Here is a 24,191-nt window from a genome sequence, read left to right on the forward strand (position 1 = left end):
TGAGACCCTAGGTATGAGTTTCCTTTCCCTGTACCACAAACTGACAATTGCCAATCGGCAGAAAGTCAAGGTGGTATGGGCTGTGCTCATCTTGTTTTGTTTCTCTACTCTCAGGTAAAACAATCCAGAACAGTCTGTTGTCTATCGTCTCAAAAGACTTGTTTGATAGATGTTGTTCAGTTTTCTAATTTTTAGAGCGGGACACCAAGTGCAGACCCATTTCCTCTTGCTGCAAGGTAAGCAGTCTTGTAAACTGTACCATAAATAGTATGTTATGGATGAGAAGCCGTTTGTTGTGATGCCCCTGTCTAGCAGCAGGGTCTCTACTTCAACACGCCCCCTGACAGCGCGCGGTTGTCCACACCCACTTCCCTCCCGCGCGCGCCGCCGGCTTCTTCCCGCCCCCGCCCTGGGCAGCTGCGCTCTCTCCCCGCGCGCGCTCGCTCACTGCGCCTGCGCGGCGTGCGGACGCCACACGCTCCCGGAAGTGGGAGGTGTCCGCAGGAGTTTGTGTGGCCGCCGCGGGAACGCGAGCTTGGTGATTTTTCAACGGAGAAAAGCCGAGCTTTGGTTGGGGCTTGGAGGAGAGAGAGTGAGCGAGTGGGTGGCTCCAACAGCTGCCTTCTGGCGGGAGAGCCGGCATGGAGGAAGAGCAGAGTAGGCAGCCTGGCGGCGAGGCCGTGGCGCCCCCGCAGCAGGAGGCGCAGCGGCCGGAGTGTGGGGAGGAACCGCAGCACGCGCATCGCGAGGTGAGCGCTGGGCCCGCGTCCCCGTCGCTCCCCGCCGCCCCTAGGCACCCCTTCCTCCCGGTGTGCTGCAGCCCCGCGGCTGCCGGGTGACCAGCCCAGGGCGCCTGTCATCGACCCCTCAGGGCCCAATCGGGGTGGGAGTAAGTAGTCCAGAAGAGAAGTTGTGCGCACTGTGGCTTTGTAAGTTCTGAGTGGGAATTCTGCGCTCAACATTCTGCGTTCCCTGTTGCTGCTGCCATTCCATCAAACCCGTATCGGTAATGGGTAAAGTGGTTTTTTAAAACAGCACCCTGTGTTCTGGGTATGTCGCTTGAAGCCAGCCCCCTTCCTCACAGCGGGCACAGAATGTGACTGTGCTGTCTGCCTATTCTTTGGAGCTTCGCCTCCCATTTCTGCCCATTTCGTTTTATATCGTATAGACCTAGTATATGATTGATTTTCTTAATGATTTGATATCTCACTCTCAGATCCTAGTCACATTGGCCAAAATGTAAAGCAATCTTTAAACTTATGTATTGAAGATAATTATTTTTGATTTGCGCTGTACATTGTAAATAATGCTGAAGTTGTTTTTTTTCCGTGTAATAACAAACCAGTGTTGAACACTTTATAAGGTGGGTATTTGCAAGAGGCTTCCTAGCTCTTTCGCTCCTTCCATCTATCAGTTACTTTCGGTTTACAGCTATAATGACCTTTTAATAATTTGAATTTGGCTGACTTAATGCAAACCCTCCTTGGTTACCTTCTGTTTGGTGTCCCATAGGATCTGACTCCTGTTTGTTGCTAGTTGCGTCTCACACAGCTCATCCTTTTTGCTGTCTTGAGCCCCTGGCTTCATTGTCCTCTCTTACAATGGAAGGTCGTTTTCCTTAAGGGCCTTTATGTTCTTTTGCCCAGCATAGTCTTCCTTTGGAAGAGCAGTTCCTTGTGCCCTCTCTGTAAAAAAAACTCTTCCTCCCCACCTCCTCCTTTATTCGGAGATGGATTTTGTAAGTAACATCATCTGTCAGTTTTAAAAATAATTTTCAAAAGTTTATTTTTAATAAGAGAAGTGTGTTTGAGTATACTTCATTATATTTGAAAGTTTTGAAACTTTTAGCTATTTGAGGCCTGGGTTCCAAATTGGTTTTAGTGACCATCATATTTATTAAAAGCTTATTGTTGGATGCTCTAAGTAAATGAGCATACTTTTTTTTTTTTCAATCACAGGGTTTTTTTGGTTGGTATTCAGCTAGTAAATTTCCATTATTTCTACTTTTGGTTGCTTTCGTAGATTAGTAGAAGTTATTGCACTTTTACATTTTACCAAGTAGGTTCAAATTTCATCAGGACTCTTGGAAGAATTTTAATTAAGATAAGTTGTGTTTTTTAATGTACAGATGCAGATAGCTATGCACAGTTTTTTGGCAACAAAATTATGGAAACATTAAAACATCTGTTTTCAAAATTTTCTTGACAAAGAAAAAGGTTTTTTTTGATAAGCAGTTTACTTTCAAGCTTATTTTAAAACCATATTTCATTTCTTGAAACTACAGATTGTGTTCATTTAAAAAAAACAAACTTTTAAGGATCAAACTCTCATCCCCTTCTCAGTAAGAAAAGAATAGCAATTTTAGGATATTTATTGTTAACTGCTCTGTGAAGGTGAATCTTTCTCTTCGTATTGTGGAATCCATCTCCCCCTGTGGCTAGTACTGTATGTGATATTTGACAGATGGACATAAGAGACTAGGGCAAAAGGCAGTTCCAGTCTCAATATTAATTTAGTAAACAAATATGTTTTCACAATTAATAGTACACATGGGGTTTTAAATTTTTCTTTTTGCTCGTTGGTGGATTAACTTGGATCTTAGACCTGAAAGAAACACTGATCACTGAGAGGAAGACCTTGACTGGGCTTAAGAACTTCACTGAAAGAAGAGGTCTGGAGTTGGTTTTAAGAGCAGAAACAAATCTTCATGAAAGTCATAATCTGTAGCATATCTGGAAGAGGCATGTTAATTTGGAATAAGTTTTGTAGTTATGGTTTTACATAAGAATTCCAAGTTAATGAGAATGGATTAATCCAAAGAGAAAATTTATTTATACTATCTGAGTCTGTTTTAGTAGACAGACTACTTAATGCTGACCTAATTTTAACCTTACTGAAAATGAGACATAAACTTGGTGTAAGTTTAAAGACAAAGAATAAATTATGTTGTTTAATTGTAAAGACAAAGTAGCTAAGTATCTTTTATAAATTTAATGGATTACTAAAAGCTGATTATTTTGTTAGAGAGCACTGTAATAAAGTTGTTTTTTTTTTTTTAAAGATTGTTAACTAGGACCCAGTGGTTATTACTATTTATGAAAAATTCATACATTGGAATTGCTAACCCCTTCTGCAGAGGAGATGGGAATGAGTACTCTGGCACAGTATCTAGCATTACATTTCTGATATATGTACATTGCGTTAAAGTGAGAGTTTAGAATGAGAAATAGCCCCTGAACCATCAGGAGTGGTTCTAAGCCAGGGATGGCAGCCTATCAGGGCTATCCCTCCTGAATCTGTAATTAAGTTCACAAGGGAATAGTGTGGTAAATTATGACTAAGTTAACGAGCATTAATAGTATCAAAGTATTTTTGAAAATCCTGAAACATAGCTAATATTTGTAACCATGCATTGGGGAAATAAGTGGGTTATAAATGAATCTTTGGAGTGTATAACATGATTGTAGTTTGGGTCTATCTGGAGAGAATAGAATTGAGTCGTGTAACAGATTTAAAACAAGATAATAGGTTTATAATACAGTAACTCTACAGTTCTGAATTACTGGATATGTGTAATAAATTTTTTTTTTTTTTTAGTTTTAAAACTGAATACAGTTCCTTTCTTTTGAGTATTAGGAAGTTTTGAATCAGATTTATAAGATTTACAGCATATTTTTTTATGTTGGCATTGAATTAAAAAATTCTCAGGAAGTCACTGACTTACACATGCATAATATTGTAAAAGTTCATTTAAAATTGGCCTTTTTGTAAGTTTAGGAAAAGGTCTGTTTTACTGCCTGTGATGGTAATAAGTAAAGTTGCCATTTATTAATAATCACTCCTGGGTATGGTATTAGGAACCTGCTATATGTGATCTCATTGCATGCTTATAATAATTCTGCCCATATACTATTTACCATTGCCATTGCTAAATACCACTTGAGACAAATATACTTTTACTTTATGGGTAAGGAAACTTAAGATTAAAGACCAATAAGTAACCACCCAAGATCATGCTGCTAGTATATGGTCAGCTCAGATTCTGTACTCAGGTGGCTCTGACTCCAACACCTTTTTACTTAACCTCATCTCCTTTGAGGAACCTCATGACTCAGAATAGAGAAAGATAAATTATTGCAAAATACATCTTTCATCCTGTCCTTCCTCCAGTGGCTGCAATGGGCTTTTTTCCTTGAATATGTAGCATGAAGAGGCCTCAGAAGTTTGGATCTTTAAATGTAAGATGTTTATACTAATTATAAGCTATATACCCTTCCCCTGTTTTTTTTTTTTTTTTTTAAACAGAAAAAGCATCGATGTAGGTTTGATGGCCAAGAAACAAAAGGATCTAAGTTCATTACCTCGAATGGAAGTGATTTCAGTGACCCAGTTTACAAAGAGATTGCTATTACAAATGGTTGTATTAATAGAATGAGTAAGGAAGAACTCAGAGCTAAGCTTTCAGAATTCAAGCTCGAAACCAGGTAACTAAAAATAACTTTAAAAAATTACAAAACATAATATATGCTCATCTTAGAAAATTGTGAAAACACTGGAAAATTAAAAATCATCTGTATTCATACTTTAATATCAATTGATAATTCAAGTACCAATTGTAATTGTTATTATTGTACATAAATCTTTGTGTACAGCTCTTATTTCTGTTAGTCTTTTAGATGATACAGTTGGATTACAATCACAATGTTTTTAATGATCTGCTAGCATTTATAGGAGTCTAGTTAATCAAAACAAATATATTTAGAGTTTTTGTATGGTTATTTTGTTTAGTTGATGGATAATTATGTTATTAATGATGAATGTTTTTCTCTTTTCTTTTTCTTTGACTATTTGTATTGTTTTTGTAAGGAGAGTTTGTCTGAAACCAGGTAATTTAAAGAAATCATTCACTTATCAGGAATTTTTTTGTTTTACCTTCTAAAAATAATGCAGAATGATTGTATGTATTATGTTTAGCTATATACTGAAAGGAAAAAATGTAGCTTAGCCGGCTGTTTGTGTATCTGAGATAAACATATACCTAAATTTTAATACACTTTATAAAACGGTTGCTTTTTTCTTGAGGTATAGGATAGGAATGACTTGGGGTCCAGAAAAATGTATAGGTTTTTAATAAACAGTAGAACTGCCAGGCATCAAGAAGGAAATTGCATATAATAGATGAAAATGTAGTAAGTTTGGGATCCTTATTCCTGTCTAAGTAGAATTTCTCCTCTTTGCTTTAAGATAGAGCTTCACTACTCTTCAGAAGAGCACACATTTATTTTTTCCCCTTTTAGATTGTCTATATCATGATTTGTGAAGAAATTTTTTACTTCATTTTCCCCTGACTTTCTACTATGAAGGTACACCCTATAGCATACAAAAGACTTTCTGAGCAAAATTTTTGTCCTTCCCAGGTGTGAAGATCATTTGCTTGCTTCTGGCTTACATGGGAGCTAGAGATGTAGATGTATATTAATACATTTTTTCAACAATCCTGTATTGAATTCTAAGCACAACACTAGGCATTGAAGTTATAAAGGTAAATACAGATATGTTCCCCGCTTTGGAAATCTCATAGTCTTTTGGGAAAATACAAAAATAAATAATCACAATGCAGAATGGCCAGTACTATATTGGAGGTGTGGCCAAGTACAGCACAAGAATACAGGGGAGAGTGTTACTCAGGAATTCAGGAAGGTGACATTTAAGTTGTAGCAAACAGAAAATGGACAGAGAAGGATATTTCAGGCAAAAAGACTTAAAAAACTACTAATTCTGGTTTTTAGTTTTTTATTATGTGATCTTGCCTTTTTTAAAAACTACTGTAAACCAGTTACAGAACATGAAACCATACCATATATTGAGGCCATGGCCCATAGTATGTTTTATCTGCAGTCTCTGACATACTGGTATGCAGTGGGGAAGCAGGGATGTTTGACAGTGATACTGAAATGGTAAGTCATAGCACTGTGGAGGAACACTATACTGATGTTTGCATTTTACCATGTAAAAAGAATGGACATGTAAACATGGTTGGGTAGGAAGTTGATATTGGTGTTCAGTTTTTAAGTAAGGTAATGAATGAATTGGAGGGTTATGAAAGTATTTTCCATAGTCCAGGAAGCTAATGGGAGCTGTAGCAAAGACAATTCAGGAAAACCAGATTCTGAATAATTTTTTCTTTTTTCTTTTTTGGTAAAAGTGGTTGAGTATTTGGATGTGAGGGATCAAGGGAGATATTGAGGATGACAGGTTTTTATCCTGAGTATTTAGTTACATATTTGCATTACTGTTACATTTTCAGGTAGCCCTTCAGCTAGTATAATTTCTCCCCCCTCAAAAACAAACGAACAAAACAAAAAGGAAAAGAAATTTTAAGACAAAGTACTCTGAAGTAGTCACATGACAGTGCCTTAATGTGACAGAGGTTGAGGGATTTCCTTGTTAGGTTTCAGTGATTTGGAAAATCTCATAAGACATTTTGTCTTAAAATAACTAGTGTTTTCATGGATAGGATTCCTTTTCTATGCTTCATTGAAGTTGAGAAAGGAATACAAGGCAAAAAAGAAAACAAAAATACAAAAACCTTTCTTAAAGTCCCTAATTGGCAATGTGACCAAAATACCTTACTTGTCAACTAAATATTCATTACAAGGTAGAGGCTTTTATTTTTACTACTGTTTTGTATTTGCAAGCCAATATATGATTGAGCCAAGTAACCAAGCCCTGGCTGTGACATTTTTAAGTTGTTGAAGAAATACATATTGTTTGAAGAATGTGATCACCATTTCCAACCATTGTTGTCTGTGTCCTCTCCCCTACTTATTTGTAGAATATATATTTTAAAGCTTTGTGAAATATTGAAATTTCCAAATTTTATGTTACCCAAGGTAATTTAAGGACCTACTATGATAATGTTCTGTGGACATAGTTTACTCCTAGAGTGGTATTGGTAAATTAGTTACCCAAGTAGCTAATAGATATTTAACTTTATGTTTTAAGTTTATAATGTTTTCATAATCATACAGAGTTTTTAGTTGTCTAAACTACAAATGTAAAAAGAAAAAAAGAGATAGTACAATATGTTCAATTTACTTCAATTTTTATCTCTCAAAAGTGGCCAGTAGAATAATTCAGTATTAGTTGTTAATTTTCATATCTTTTGTCATCTTAATATATAGGGCAATATGACTGGGTTAGACTGACAGAACTTATAGTTTGAAACACAAAGTGTATATTGGAGAAATGCTCTTCCATACCACTAAAACGAAATGTTACTTGTGAAGGAAAATGTTGATGTTGTTTTATACATTTTATTTTCATTAGCTCTTTGCCAATTTAGCTTTGAGTCTTGCTTTCTAGTTTAGCTAAATTATGCCATGACTGTCAGTGATCAACCCATTGCCAGCAGGTAAGAGTTCTGAATCTTGACCATAAAATTCACCTAAGTAAATTTTTTATTCTTTTACTTAGAGGAGTAAAGGATGTACTAAAGAAGAGACTGAAAAACTATTATAAGAAACAGAAGCTAATGTTGAAAGAGAGCAGTTGTGCTGATAGTTACTATGACTACATTTGTATTATTGACTTTGAAGCCACTTGTGAAGAGGGTAATCCACCTGAGTTCATACATGAAATAATTGAGTTTCCTGTTGTTTTATTGAATACTCACACCTTACAAATAGTAAGTGAATTGTTATATATTTATTTTATTTTTAGCAGCAACTATTTTGGTGTTCACTAATAAGTTGGAGGATCTCATTTGCCATTTTAGCTAGAATTAGAATTTTAAAGTGAGCTTTTTGCTCTTATATTAGCTTGGTTAACAGAAAAAAAAAAAAAAAAACTGTAATCAAACAATAGTGGTAACAGCTTCTCCCCTTTTCCAGTAACTAACATTATAATAGTGTTCTTTGTTCACTTAGAACATCTGGATGTACATCAAAATCATCTGAGGAGTAAAAAAACAAAATAAAAAAACAGATGTTTGGTCTTGGTCCCAGAGGTGCTAGTTTAGTTGTTCTGTTGTAGGGCCCCTGACATTAGCATACGTCTTTTAAAGCTTCACGGGTGGTTTTAATATTCAGTCAGGGTGGGGGACCAGTACTGTAGGCATTAATAATGAGGACACTGATCTTTAAGAATGACAGTTATAGAAATAACTGGCCATCTTTCTGATGGAAAGTTTACTGGGAAACTGCTCTTATAACCCTGGTTTCTAAGCAACATAAAATGTATACTTGAGATAATTATTATTAGTACATCCTTAGTTCAAGAAATCATAGAATGAATTCCCCAGAATAGTGCTGTTACAAAATCTGAGTGAGGATATGTCAGAACATCTCATCTATCTGAAAGTTAGTTCTGTGATAACCCCGTTGCTACCAACACACTGGCAGTAAGTGTAAAAAGACTTTGCATGAAAATGAATAGCTTATTCTGTTCAAAGCACTTCCATAATCCCAGTGACTTGGGAGTCCCAGGAAAGAGGATTATAAGTTCATGGCCAGCTTGGGCAACTTGTCAAAGTCTTGTCTCAAAATAAAAAAGACTAGGGGTGTAACTCAGTGATAGAGTGGCCCTAGATTCAATCCCCAGTACCGCACACAAACAACTGCTTGGTAATTCTGGTGACTTAATTTGTTGTGTATGATGTGTCATATATTTTAAGTCATATTTTTAACTTGTTCTCCTTCCCTTGTAGGAAGATACGTTTCAGCAGTATGTGAGACCAGAGATTAACACGCAGCTTTCTGACTTCTGCATCAGTCTTACTGGGATTACTCAGGTTATAATTCTGTGTTCTTTTTTCTGAAGTTTGAAAGAAGTTTTTTAATTTCAAATTTATTTTATAGATTGTTTTGAAAAATCATTGTTATGAATAATTTCTGACGAGTTTTTCATCCTAACTGTATTGTGACCACTGGCTTATTCTGCCCATCCTCTTGACTCACACAGACTGTAAGGATGCTAAAGACAGACTGACTAGACTATCTATGAATGTATTCCTTGCTTGGTAAAGATCTTTCATATTATAATAAAAAGACTTAGAACTGTGCATGAACACCTATAGCCCCAGTTACACAGGAGCCGAGGTATGAGGATGCTTGGGCTCAATTCTCATTGGCCTGGGCAAGGCTGTGAGACCCCTATCTCAGAAACAAAAAGCACATTTTACACGTGGTAACTTTTATTCAGCCTTTTCTTTTATGGAGTTGTAATGGTGCATCTAAAAGATTTCATGTGTAAATGGAGCATTGGCAAAGTAAGTGTTATGGTACTGTGTTTGGAGGTAAGTTTTAGAATGTGTTTATGGAGGCTGGGGAGATAGCTCAGTCGGTGGAGTGCTTGCCCTGCAAGCACGAGGCCCTGGGTTCGATCCCCACTACCACAAAAAAAAAAAGAATGTGTTTATGTACAACTTGGTTGTATATGTACCTTTATTTTTTTTCATCTGATTTTTTTTTGTTGTTTTATTGTAATATGTAGGCTTTTTGTTCATTTATTTAATTCATCCATTTATCCACTCCACACACATTTGAGTATCTGCTGTAATATATAACATTGAACTAGGGAATCAGTCTAGTCAGTCTCTGGCTTCAACTTTCTTAGAATCTGTAAGTAAGAAAGAAAGAATAAGCTAGTAGGTTAGGAAGAGTGACAAATCAGTGTTTTATTAAGGGATTGTGGGCATTTATTAAAAGGATTTTTGTATGTGTAGAGGGCTGTCCTAGGAAAAGCTTCTTCATGTTGGTGATCTTTGGCTGAGTCATGACAGGTAAATAGCTAGGAAGGAGGACTGAGCATTTCACATGTGAAATGGCAGATACATGTAGTTCAGGATGGCTCAAATGTGTGTGGGCTAGTGAGAAAATGGTCGAGGTAGCCAGAGGCAAATCAGATCATGAAAGGTCTTGAGTGTCCTTTTATCCCAAAGCCTTGAAGAGTGTCTGGAAGACAAAGTAGTAGAGTAGGTCAGATTTACATTTGAGGAAGTCCAGTCTGCCAGCAGGTGAGACTTGAGATGGGAAGACCACTTCATGGACTGTGGCTTTGAGTGGATAAGAGATTACCATTTTATCCACTCTGAAGAATCAGTAAGGTTCTACGTTGAGATCTATAGAAAGAGAACCACTGGGGATGGTCTTAGGTCTTAATTTTGGGAGAATTGTATACCTCAGTTGAAAGTAATACCTAATACTTAGCTGTAAACAATTTTTAATTGTTTAGGTGGCAGGTCTATCTAACCTAAGGAAATCATGAAGAATTTAAAACATAAATAAACCATTCTCATCTTGATAATTTTCTTCCTGTTTATGTCTGGGTATTTTGTAAGGCTGCAAGTAGTTGCCCTGATTTTCACATATTTTACTTTTATATCTTCAGGATCAGGTCAACAGAGCTGATACTTTTCCTCAGGTACTGAAAAAAGTAATTGACTGGATGAAATTGAAGGAATTAGGAACAAAGTATAAATATTGCATATTAACAGATGGGTAAGTAGGGAAATTATCTTTTCAAAATCTATTTTTTAAGATTAAAAATTTCCTTATTTAACTTTTAGGATACCACAAAAATATGTATTAAAGGCCCTAGAGTCACTCCATAGGAAATAGTATTTTCCCTTTCTTATCTACTTAAATTTGAGTCCAGTGGATCAAAGAGGAGAGAAAGGAATGATAACACTTTTATCCAAGATAAGCAGTCTAGAAAGATAAATATTAATATGTAAAACTAAAATGACTTTCCTTAAAACTGATTTTATGATATTTGCTTTCTTGCAAAAATTTAACTTGGTATTCAGAGTTTCTCATCTCATTTCACTTTACCTGTTTAGCCTAATCCACCTGCAATTATTCATTTTTAGTCAGGCTGCCCATGAATTCACATAGTATATCCTTTCTTTTAATGTTTTCCTGACTGCTGAGAAACTTTTCTTCACTATTTCTTTGTCATTATTCAAAACCTTTGTTGTCTTTTACCCTCAGATTGCAATTTATGTTGATTAAGTCTTGTAGCCTATATGATGTGTACCTTTCTGACTACAAATTCTTATGTGTAATGTTTATGTATGTAAGACTTATTTTTGTAAGGAAATTAAAAATCATTTTAGGGTAAGGACTTTTATTAACTAATAGTCTTCAACAGTTGCTTAAATGCTGAGCCCAAAGTGCATGCCCAAAAAGCATTTGAAAAATGAAAAGCTAAATGGGAAGATCAGAAAGATTAAAACCAGGATTACAGGCATTGTGCCAGAGCAACTCCTGCACCATAATGCCAGTAAGGTTGAAGAAGAAAATCCTAAACAATTTGTTTTAAATTGTAGATCGTTTGTATGCTAAAGCTGAGATGTTGCCAACTTGAGGGGTTTAGGAATCTCACATGTAAGAGAAGAGCACTTAATTTAAAAACATCATAGTTGAATTTAAAGTTTGGGAAAATGTTGATGGACCTCTGTGGAAATCTGTTACTGATTTTAAACATGAATAAGCAATATTTCTGCTAATGTTGACATGTTTCTGTCACATCACAGTATATGCAGTTCTGTAAAAACCTCAAATTCTGGGGCAAATCGTTGAAAACCTATGCAAAACGAAAACAGTAATTGATATCTTCAGAAATATTTGGACAGCCCAAGCAAGGAACTCGGGGTTAGTGGAGGTAGCTTCAGGATATTAAAAGTATTCAGAAACAGTAGGATCCTAGAAAAAGGCTATTGTTTTTACTTTTCTTAAAATACAGTTGTAAGCATCCCTGTTGTGCCAGTGTACCTGGCTTTTTTATTTCTGGCCGAAGTCTTTTTTATTTCCTGCTGAAGGTTATAATTTCTATTGCTATTATGAATTCCCTTGCCTAAGAGAAACCATGTATGAACCAACACAATTTCTACATTGCATACTCAGTATTGACCACCTTAACTAAAGCAAGTCGATTGCTATTACAGAAAGATAAAAGGTTGCAAAACAGACATTTTAACCCCTTTATCTCTAGTGTTCTATGTATTTGTTTTTGTTTTTTGTTTTATTTCAAAACATACCCTCCAAGAACTTACTAATATGATATACCTGACATTGCATAGTAATTTTAGAATTACAAAATAAAAAGAGAAGAAAAAAAATTAGTAAGACAGAAGACTGTCCATTTATCAGAACCATAAAAACAATTAAGATGATCCTGATCAAAATTAGTTTGTGGAAAAAAATTTAATATGCCCAACTTCAACCCTCCCTTTAAAGTTTATTTTTGAACTAATGTGTTGTAAGAAGTAATACTAATTTTCTAAGCTTCTGTGTTGTGTGAATGTGGGAAAATTGAAATATGTAGATAAAAAACATAAAATGGCTTAAAATACTCATTTATAAGAATAGTATAGCACTTACTTTATCCTTTTTTTCCCTGTTTCTGATTTATAAGTTCGTGGGATATGAGTAAGTTCTTGAACATTCAGTGCCAGCTGAGCAGGCTCAAATATCCTCCCTTTGCTAAAAAGTGGATCAATATTCGAAAATCGTATGGAAACTTTTACAAGGTATAATTTTTATATTTACTGTACTATTTTTTTAAATGTTTTTATTATTGCATTATAGTGATAAATAGCAGTGGGGTTCATTTTGACATATGATATGAACATGGAGTATAATTTGCTCCATTTCAGTCCTTGGTGCTTTCTCTTTACCCTCTGCCCTGATAATAGTATTCTTAATGAAAAGTTTACTCTTTTGCATGTACATTAATATGTGATTTTCTAAGTATTGACAGAGGAGTTCTATATAATTAATTGTTATTTCTTAGATTCTCATTTAGTTATGTTCAATTTAGAAAGATAAATCATTTTTCTGTTAACTTTATTTAAATAGGCAAAGTATGTGTGCCTAAAGTTTGAAAGAATGTAAGGGTATTCGTATGTGAACTGTTTGTGGAACAAATGTTCCACAATGAATTTTAATTTTACTTTACTCTCATCAAAGTTATTACATGTGCATAGTATAAATTTTAAAAATAGTACTGCAATTCGTATAACAAATGCAGTTGTCTGCCACAGCTCATTCCTCTGAGGCGTACATTTTCAATTTTTTAAAAAACTTATTTTGTGAGATATTCATTTTTGTATTTCTAAATTGCTTGTTTTTACTTTTTCTTTCATTTTCAACTTGATATATCTGCTGAATTCCAGCATTGAAAGATGAAGGTTTAGCTCCATTAACCCTCTCTCTCTTCTGCATGTCCTTACCTGCCCTGCATCTTTTGAGTATAGACATATTATTTTTGTAGTCAAATTATTATTACTTATGGTCTGTGGCTGGAGTATTCACAACTTTTCTCTAGATTTAGTAATTCTTTTTGTTTACTTATTCCATTACTGTCCATTCAAACTGAATCACTTCTCAATACTCAAAATACTTAAGTAATCTATTGGTTGTTCAAGGACTGCTTTCCTGAAGCCTTTAATCCTGTTCAAATCTGAATAATTTGTTCTTCAGCCTTCTTCTAAGATCATTCTAGGGAATTTCCTTTACTTCTCTATCATGTGTTAATTCCTGTGTGATCTTTCTCCCTTCAGTTTCATTTTGGTTAAGCATGTTCTAAAGTAGCTGCATGAGAAAAGGTGCTTTTCCTTAACAATTTTTTTGTTTTAACTTTTTTTTTTTTTGGTACTGGGATTTGAACTCAGGAGTGCTCCACCACTGAGCCACATCTCTAGCCCTATTTTGTGTTTTATTTAGAGACAGTGTCTCTCTGAGTTGCTTAGTGCCTTGCTGTTGCTGATGCTGGCTTTGAACTCATGATCCTCCTCTTTCAGCCTCCTGAGCTGCTGGGATTACAGGCATGTACCACAGAGCCCAGATTAACATTTTTTTTGTTTTTAAACTGAGAAATATTCATCAGAAGAGTAGAGTTGGACATATTATTTGAAAGTGAATACCCTTGTATCTTCCATTCTCTTAGCCTCCTCTTTCCTTTTTCCCCAGAGCTAACCATAATTCATACTTTCATGGTATCCATTTCATGTTTTTCTTCATAGCTTTAATATTAATATGTATACTGTGATTTGACTTTGTCTATTTTTGAACATGATATAATTAGTATTATAATAGCTGTAGTATTTATTTTGCTTTTTTCTTTAACTTTGTGCTTGAGAACCATTCATTGTATATGTAGCTGCATCTCATTTACTTCATTGCTCTATAGAAGTCCACTGTGTTAATATACCTGTTTATTAGTTTTACTTTTGCTCACCATTTGAGTTATTTTTAATTTCAGACTTTTTCGAACACTGCTGCTATAAACATTCTTATACATATCTTCTGATGGCTTTGTGCAATCTGTTTCTGTAGGGTATAAACCTAAGAGTAGAGTTGCTGGGCCAAATGTATTGTTGACATTGCTTGATGATTCAAAAATAGTTTTCCAAAGGTGTACCAGTTTGCACTCACATCAGCTGTGTGTGAATTTACATTTGGTCTGGGTCTTTGCCAGCATCTGATAATTGCCAGAAATTTTAAATGTTTGTAAATCTGATGGATATATGTTACCATGTCATTGACCTTCTGACTTGTATTTGCCTGTTTACTCATGAGGTTGAACTTTTTTTTTTGTATGCTTGTTATCCATATGGATTTCTTTTTTGTGAAGCCCCTGTTTAAGTCTTCTACCCAGGGGGCTAGGGAGATAGCTCAGTCGGTAGAGTGCTTGCCTTGCAAGCACAAGACCCTGGGTTTGATCCCCAGCACTGGGGGAAAAAAAAAAAAAAAAGGTCTTCTACCCAGTTTTTTTTGAAATCGATAGTTCTTTCATTATCACTTTTAGATCTTTATTTTGGAACTAGTTCTTTGATTATATTTGATAATTTTTTTTCCTTTTTTTTTTTGATTTTTTTTTTCTTTTCACTCATTTTATGATTACAAAAATTTGTTACGGAAAATTCCAAACATACGTAGAAATAGAAAGGTATAATGAACCCTCATGACCCAGTTTCAACATTCATAAATTCAAGGGGAATCTTAGTCCATCTATATCCCCACTTACTTTTCTTTTCCTTACTATTTTGAGTCACAAAGCAGACATCATGTTGTCTGACATGTAACTATTTCACAAACATATATCTCCAAAAAATAAGAAATATTTTCTGACATACCATTATTGCACTAAATAATTAAAAATAATTTCTTACTATTGTACAGTAGTCATCTTTAAGTTTTCTTTCCTCTCCCTTTTTTCCCTTAGCAGTTATTTTACTTTTTTGCTTTTTAAAGAAACTGAGTTATTTGTTTTGTTTTCAGTAGCCTAGATTTTGCTAATTTTATTCTACGTTGTAGTTTCAAAGATGCCTCTGTCCTCTTATGTAACTTTGTAGGGTCTTGATCACCTTTAGGGTCTTTTTTATTACAGCTCCCAGATGATAATGCATCCTTATATTAGAGCATTCTTTCTCAAACTTGTAACTTAGATGAATAATTTATTATAAAACTGATTAATAGTTAACTAAAACTTAAGATAATTTTTAAGTCTGCATAAAAATATCTGTAGCTTTTAATACATTATTGTAATTACACATATAATTACAATGCAATGTAATAGACAGTGCTCTTTTGAGTAGATTTTGGTCCTTTCTTTGTGTGTGATTTCCCCTCTTTTCTTAATAGATAACAACCATAATCCCAATTATAAGCATAAGTAGAAGAAAATTATATTTTTCTTTTTAAAAAATTTCTTCCTCCTTTTTTGTTTTCTTTATTCAGTTTTATCAGAAATTTCTACTGTATATGGTGGTAACTATATATGGTTGATGTTTATAGTTTATACCAGAGTTGTTTTTGTTATTTCCCTTTTCTAAAACTAAAAATGAGGTTTTACCCCACATTTCTAGAGTGTAGAGGGTAGAAATGGATAATTAAACTAGAGAGTAAATATTTTTTCTTTTCATGAATTTAAAAAACTTACAAGGTGCTGGGTGCAGTGGCACATGCCTTTAATTCTAGTGGCTTGACAAGCTGAAGCAAGAGGTTTGCAAGTTGCCAACCAGCCTTAGCAACTTAGCGAGACCCTAAGCAACTTAGCAAGACCCTGTCTCAAAATAAAACATAAAAAGGGCTGGTGATGTGCTCAGTGGTTAAGTATCCCTGAGTTCAATCCCTGGTACCAAAAAAACAAAAAACTTTCAAGGCAAACACTGTATATTTCTGTGAAAGTACTTTTAGTTAGCTTTTTGTCACTGTGACTGAAATATATGACAAGAATAACTTATGAGGAATGACTAATACTGGTTCACAGTTTCAGAGATTCAGTTCATGGCCTGCTGCCTCCAAGGAAGAAACATGGCAGGGGAAAGCTTCTTGGCTCATGGTGGCCAGGAAGCAGAGAGAGAGGGAGAAAGACAAGAAGGGGACAGGGACAAGATATTATCCCCAATGTTCTCAGTGGCATGCTTCCTCCAGCCACATCACCTCCCCAAAGTTATTACTCAGTTGTTCATTCAGATTATTAATTCATTAAATGGATTAATCCACTGATGAGGTTACAACTTTCACACTACAACCATTGCCTAAAATCCTCCTCTGAACCTTGCTGCATTGGTGACCATGCTATTTATACAAATGCCTTTGCCGGGGACATTCTAGATCCAAACCATAACACTGGCTTAAACTAAAATGAGATTTAATTTTTCTAAAAGGAGATTGAAACAATGTGAATTAAGCCTAAGACAAATTTGTACAAGATTTTAGGGAAAACTCTTAATTTATTTCTCTGCATGGCATAGCAGGCTCAACATTTATAAAATTATATGATGTGATTATTTCTTTCATAGGCCTATACATTAAAATGCTATTTTGAAGTAAAAGTGAAGAGTTTTTATACCTCTTCACTGTTAATCCTGTTCTTGTGTGTATGTATGTTTGCTTCTTCCTATACAAATATTCATTTCTGGGAAGAATTTAAGCTCACCTGAATTTCCATTTTCCGTAGAAATTAAAATTTGTCCTTTTTGTGCATGCTTGCTAGAAACAGAAAAGGCTTGTTCACACATCTAGAAATCCAAAAAATGCAGTGAAGTGTTCATTGTTTTCCTATGAGTGACAAGATACAATTGCAGAAAGAGGGTCCAAGCATTAGGTCTTAACCTGTAGTGTAAGGGTCAGATTGTACCTACAGAGCTCTTTTCTCAGTCAGATTCACAGACTGAGCAGAAGATTCAGAGGAAAGGATCTCTCACCTAGTTTCCTAGTTGAAAGGGAGGAAAAACAATTTTCTCCTACAGTTTTCCCAGATTCCTTTCAGTAAGACTTGAGACTTTGTAATCACTTTCTTCACTATGAAGCTGAAGCAAATTGTGAATATTTTAAGTTTACTTTTGTAACTTTTTATTTCTGAAGACTTGATTTCTTATTATTTGATCCACTTGTTACTTGAAGTGGATCATTTTCTCTACGGTCTTATAGGGACTTGTTTAGCTGGTTTGTGATAAAATATAAATAGGCTGAGTCTTGCAGCTCTTCTTCAAACTACTCTACAAAATTTCCTCTCTTGTTTTCCTGCCATTCACCATTCAGCTCAAACACCTTGTTGAAAATTTTTCCATCTAAGCCAGAGGAAGCAGGAGTATTATGTGTTCTCTATCCATGTTTTCACTTTTTTTTTTTTTTTTTTGGAAACAACATCATGGAATGAATTGGCCTTTGATAAAGTTAATTGGTTTTTGACACTATCCAGGACTTTTTATCTCTGAAATTTTTTGTGTATGTGTGATAAAATATATATAACATAATATTTACCATCTTAATCATTTTCCAGTTTCTAGTTCATTGACATTAAGTACACAGTTGTGCAGTCATCACCACATCCATCTTCACAACTTTTTCATCTTCTACAGCTGAAACTCCGTTCCTGTTAAACTTCCCCAATTTCTAGACCTGGTAACCAGCATCCTACTTGCTATCTTCATGAATTTATCTTCTTTATGTATCTCTTGTAAATGAACTCATACAATATTTATTCCTTTGTGATTTTACTTGGTATAATGTCTGAAGTTCTTCCATATTGTAGCATGTACCAGAATTTCTACTATTCTGAGGCTGAATAATATTTCATTGTATAATAATGTCCTCACTTTTAAATCTGAATAATATTCCATTATATGTATATATCACATGTTCTAAAAATTCATCCCTTGATAGACACTTTTTGGCTATTGTGAATGATGCTGCTATGAAGATGGATATTCAAATATCCGTCCAAGTTATTGCTTTCAATTTGTTTGGGATATGCAGAAAATTGGAGTTGCTGGTTTTATGGTAATTCTGTTTAATTTTTATTTTAAGGAATCTCCATACTATTTTCTGCAGTGGATTCACCATTTCATGTTCCTAGTAACAATTCTGAAGGGTTTCAGTTTTTCCACATCCCTGCCAATGCTTGCTCTTTTCTTCTTTCTTTTTGAAATGGTCCTTCTAGTAGATGTAAAGTGGTGCCTCATTATGGGTTTGATTTGCATTTCCCAAGTGATTAGTGATATTGAACATCTTTTCATGTGCTTATTGGCCATTTGCGTTTTATCTTCAAAGAAATGTATAGACTTATATAGCATGCATAGCAAGTTCTCTGCCTCTGTCCCCCTGCTTTTAACCATCCATAAGAAATTAACTTGTTTTAAAAAATTCAAATGCTGGCATTGTCCAGAAAAGCTTATTAACAGGTTTACTTATTATTTTTATAAAGTTAAACTGCTAAAACATTGAAATATTTTAACTTGCATTAATGTTTTATTCCCACATTTATATTCATTTATTCACAAACAAATGAAAATGGAAAATTTTCCAATATCTGATTTCTGTCACCTAATTTTCTACTCAAAATCATAAACTTCCGTACCTTTTGACCCATGGAAAAAAATAATATATTCAGAACTACCAATAATAGGAAGAAGAGAAAAAAATGTTTTTGAGAGTGAAATGTTTCCATCATAGTGGATCCATGTAAGTAGTATGCTAGCTGGATGTCTTTTTAAATAATTGTTTTACATTTGGCATGAATTACACTCAGTTTTATGTCTTCAAAAAGTCAAACCATGTAAACCTCATTGTTTAAGGCTCTTGGGGGTCTTTGAGATTTCATATGAATCTTAGGATAGAATTTTCCATTTCTGGAAAAAAAATGTCATTGGGATTTTGATAGGCATTTCATAGAATATGGAAATTCCCATGAATGATGATTATTTTGTTTGGAGACATGGTCTTCCTATGATAGTGAGGCAGATCTTGAACTTGGGATCCTCCTAACTCAGCCTCTGGAATTGCTGAGATTACACACATGCACCACCACATCTTGCTCTAATATTGATATCTTAATATTAAAAATAAGTCTTATATTTCATAAACATGGGGTGTCTTTCCATTTATTGGTGCCTTTTTTAAAAAATATTTTTATTAGTTGTTGATGGATCTTTATTTTATTTACTTTATTTATATGTGGTACTGAGAATCGAACCCAGTGCCTCACACATGCTAGGCAAGCGCTCTACCACTGAGCTACAACACTAGCCCCATTATTGGTGCCTTCTTTTTTCAGCAATATTTTGTAGTTTCATTGAACGTCTTTTGTCTCGATTTATTCCTAAGTGCTTCTTCGTTCTCCTTGATGCTATTTTAAATGGGATTGTTTTAAAATTTTTCCATTTTGGATTTTTATTGTTAGTGTTTAGAAATTCAACAGATTTTTGGGTGTTGATTTTGATCCTGCTTATTTGGGTTTTATTTTTTATTTTTTATTTTTATTTTATTTTTTTGGTACTGGGGATTGAACTCAGGGACACTCCACCGCTGGAGCCACATCCCCAGCCCTTTTTTGTATTTTATTTAGAGACAGGGTCTCTCTGAGTCGCTTAGGGCCTCACTAAATTCCTCACACTGGTTTTGAAGTCACAATTCTCTTGCCTCAGCCTTTGGAGCTTCTGGGATTATAGGCATGTGCCACTGATCTTGGCTGCTATTTTTTTTTTTTTTTTGCGGTGCTGGGGATCGAACCCAGGGCCTTGTGCTTGCAAGGCAAGCACTCTACTGACTGAGCTATCTCCCCAGCCCTGTATTTTTTATATTAGTTCTAATAGTTTTTTTGTGTGTGTGTGTGAAATCTTTATCATTTTCTATATATATGATTCTGTCACCCACAAACAGGTAACGTTCCTTTTTCCTGTGTGTGTGAGATAGGTGTATGTGTATGTATGTGTGCGTGTATATATCTCATACATACATACTGGGGGTTGAACCCAGGTGTGCTCAACCATTGAGTTACATCCCAACCCTTTTTATTTTTACACAGAATATCGGTTGCATAGGCGAGCCTCAAATTTGTAATCCTCCTGCCTCAGCCTTCTGAGTTGCTGGGATTACAGTCATGTGTCATTGCACCTGGCCCTTTTATTCTTTTTCTTACCTAATGGTTCTGGGTAGAATTTCTAATATTGTATTGAAAAAAGAGAGTGTAGTAGATATCTTGTCTTGTTCCTAATCTTGCAAGAAAAGCTTTCAGTCTTTGACCATTGAGTGTGATGTTAGATATGGGTTTTTCACATAGCCTTTATTATGTCTAGGTACTTTGCTTCTGTTAATTTGTCGAGTATTTTAATCATGAAAGGTTAATTTTGTCAAATTTTTTTTCCTTCATCAGTTCAGATGGTCAGGTGTTTTTTCTCCTTTATTCTGGTAATGTGGTAAAACATTGATTTTTGCATGCCAAACCTTCTTGCATCCCACAAACAAATCCTACTTAGTCATTGTGATGATCTTTTTAATATGTTACTGAATTTGGTTTGCTCTAATTTTGTTGAGAATTCTTTTTTGTTGGTGGGGGGGATACTGGCGATTGAACTCAGAGATACTTGACCCCTGAGCCACATCCCTAACCCTATTTTATATTTTATTTAGAGACAGGGTCTCACTGAGTTCCTTTTTGCTGAGTCTGACTTTGAACTCAAGATCCTCCTGTCTCAGTCTCCCGAGCCTCTGGGGTAACAGGTGTGCACCTCCGAACCCAGGTTGTTGAGGATTTTGTATTGTGATATTCGTAAGGGATATTGGTCTGTAATTTTCTTCTGATGCCATCTGGCTTTGGTGTCAAGGTGGTATGAACCTTATAGAATGTGTTAGGAATGGACAGTCTTCATTTTTTTTTGGAGCAGTTTGGGAAAGATTGGTGTTAATTCTTTAAATGGTAAAATTTATTAATGAAGTTTTCTGTCCAGGGTTTTTCTTTTATTGGGAAGGTCTCAATTAACTGATTCAGTTTCCTTTCTAAGTATAGATCTAGTCAAATTTTCTATTTTTTTTTTTTTTTATGATTCACTTTTGGTATTGTGTTTTTCCAGGAATCTGTCTGTTCTTACATCTAAGTTATTCATTGTATTGGAAAATTATTTTTTAGAATCATATTTTCTAAATATTTAGGGGAGGCATGGAGTATATTGTAGTTGTGTACCTTACGATGTTTATCATTGTCCTTTTGTATCATTTTTGCTTTGTGAGTCTATCAGTATCCCTTTGAATAAACAGTACAACTGTTAGTCCCATTTTACAGATGAATCTGAAGTGCCGTGGTACTTAAGTAACATAATGTACAAATCATAGAACTTTAAATTTAGGAAATCTTGATAGGGATATACAGAAAATACAAAAATTCTCAGAAGTGAAGGTGCATATTAATATGAATTTGGGAAATGTGGGGTTTTGGGTTTATCACAGTGTAGCAGTTTTTTTAAATAGGTTTAAAAATACCACATGACATCATTTTCATTCTTAAGCTTCATTATTTTTAGTCATTTAAAAACTCTATATTCTTTTTAACTATCCAAATAAGGCATTTGCAGAAGAATGTCATGCAAAAATATTAGGTTAAAAATGTGGGTCTTCAACTTAGGTGTCCAGAACAGTTCATTTCCTTTAATAAATGATTTGTTAAATTACAATACTGCAAAGGTAAAGTTTGATGTCTGAGAGTTTTATCTATATTTTCAGTTAAAATTCTAAGATTTTTTAAAGCTCTGAAAATTTGAGTTATTTATTTGCTCATTGATCAAGAATATTGTTCTTTAGCCAACATTATTTTGCTACTATTTTCAGTTTCTTATATTACAGTTTATAATACTAAAGAATTATTGTTTATATTTCAGGTTCCTAGAAGTCAAACCAAACTGGCAATAATGCTTGAGAAATTAGGAATGGATTATGATGGACGACCTCACAGTGGTCTTGATGATTCTAAGAACATCGCACGAATAGCAGTACGAATGCTTCAAGATGGATGTGAACTCCGAATCAATGAGAAAATGCATTCAGGACAGCTAATGAGTGTGTCCTCTTCCTTACCAATAGAGGGCGCTCCAGCTCCACAGATGCCACATTTTAGAAAGTAATAGCATTTTTGTCTGTGGATCATTCTAATTGGAGTTGCTACAAAGAGGTAGCAGATGGATATTCACTGACTGCAGTGCAAACTTCAAGCACCTTAAACATGAAAAATCTTATTACAATTATATATATGTTATGTATGTGAACAGATTTTGTGGGAGGATATATTGAATTCTTTCTCACCAGCACTTTTGATATGAGCAGTATTTGTTACACAGTAATGTCCTGCTTATAACTAAATTTTATAAATTGCCCAAGATTTTAAGGTGTCCAAGATGTACTCCTTTTGATTTTAAAATGCAAAATTTTATTGGATCTTCTTGAATGTCATATTTTATTGATGTTGAGATATAGAATGTATTTCTGCATTAACATCATTTCATTAAATCATTCTTAAAATGCCAAAAGATTGAAAGGTAGGCCCTATATTAACCTTTGGGTTTTATAAATATAGTCCTCTTGACTTTTGAAGTTTATATGTGAGGTTCAACTATAGTACTCTTGGAATTAGTTCCAGCACCTGATGTGGATGCCTCAAGTCACTTACATAAAATGGCATAGTATTTGCATATACATCCTCCCATATACTTTAAATCATCTCTAGCTTATTATACCTAATAAAATATAACTACTATATTAATAGTTGCTGTACTGTGTTGTTTAGGGAATAATGACAAGGAAAAAAGTCTATTCTGATACAACACTGTAGGCCAACCTACATAGTACAGGAGCAAGATGCGGAGCCAGCAATGACCAAACAAAGTGTGCTGGATAGAAACTGAGCATCTGTGGAATGGCAGGCTGTAGCAGGTTGTGCCCGCACATCACTTATTTTGTGAAGATTCAGCATAGTGCTAGGCATGTGGAAAATTCAAGTTTTGCTTTTTGGAAAAATTTTCCCCAAATATCTTGAGTCTTTTGTTGGTTGAATCTACAGATGTGGATCCCAGACTGGAATGTGGTAAGTTTTATAAAGTATTTGGTATGCATATCTGCCTTTTTTTTTTTTTTTTTTTTTCAACTTATACTTGGAAAATTGTGATGTATTATAGGGTCTGATTAAAAATTTAGTTACTAATGAGATTAGTAAAAAGTAAAATGTGAACACTATTTAAAGAAGTATCATAGGGCTGTTCAAACTTTATAAATAGTGAGTTCTTTTGGATTTGATTAATTGGTTCCCTTCCCTCTTATGGCATTTATTCGCCCTAATTCTTAAGTCTAAGATGCCACACTTGGAAGTAGAAATTTGGTATTCATATTCAGTTTTATAAATGAGGTTAAAGTCAAATAATATTTCCTACCATATCTTATGCTTTTATTATTAAAAATTCCATTGGCCACCAGTACAGTTGGTCAATACATTCTTGATTGTCAGACTTAACGTAATGTGTGACCACTAAATATCGAATAGTTCTTAATTCTGAAAACAAAGATGACTTTTGGAATTGATAAAGTAAGACTCTTTGAGAAACTAAAATATGTGTTTTTCAGAATTTCCTCCTGTGACTTTTTCATGGACATTGCTTTTCTTTTACCTTTTAATAATTGCGATTCTACTTCAGTTTAACGACTTCTGTATGGTAATCAAATGAATTTGCAAAAGTTTTCTGACACTGATGCATAGAAGCAAAGCAGGGGAGTAGATATTTTCTTGGCATGAGAATTTTCTACACAGCGTTGTGGTTTTCTTACTTGAGCCAATGAATTTCTACCTTGGAACAATAGTCACGTAATCCCAATAATGAACAATAGTGTGTAGGTGACACAAAACACAGGGGATGGATATCC

At 34.6% G+C, this 24,191-nt stretch overlaps 1 protein-coding gene across 2 annotated transcripts in view; it reads left to right on the forward strand.

Annotated features, from left to right (window-relative positions):
- The first annotated feature begins 493 nt into the window (after positions 1-493).
- The window catches only part of Eri1 (exoribonuclease 1), a 29,158-nt gene continuing 5,460 nt past the window's right edge, over positions 494-24,191 (forward strand). The window contains exons 1-7 of one of the 2 annotated variants that reach the window (XR_007108487.1): positions 494-749; positions 4,306-4,484; positions 7,477-7,687; positions 8,708-8,791; positions 10,390-10,499; positions 12,418-12,532; positions 22,163-23,361. Coding sequence is in view for 1 of the 2 variants with exons in the window: in XM_047551224.1 (XP_047407180.1) it covers positions 642-749; positions 4,306-4,484; positions 7,477-7,687; positions 8,708-8,791; positions 10,390-10,499; positions 12,418-12,532; positions 22,163-22,405 (1,050 nt within the window). In the remaining variant the exon portion in view is untranslated. Of the gene's footprint in view, positions 750-4,305; positions 4,485-7,476; positions 7,688-8,707; positions 8,792-10,389; positions 10,500-12,417; positions 12,533-22,162; positions 23,393-24,191 lie in introns of those variants that run through there. The other variant, XM_047551224.1, reaches the window with a different exon arrangement.

The sequence above is a fragment of the Sciurus carolinensis genome, chromosome 4 (genome assembly GCF_902686445.1).
Source record: "Sciurus carolinensis chromosome 4, mSciCar1.2, whole genome shotgun sequence".
NCBI classification, from domain to species: Eukaryota; Metazoa; Chordata; class Mammalia; order Rodentia; family Sciuridae; genus Sciurus; species Sciurus carolinensis.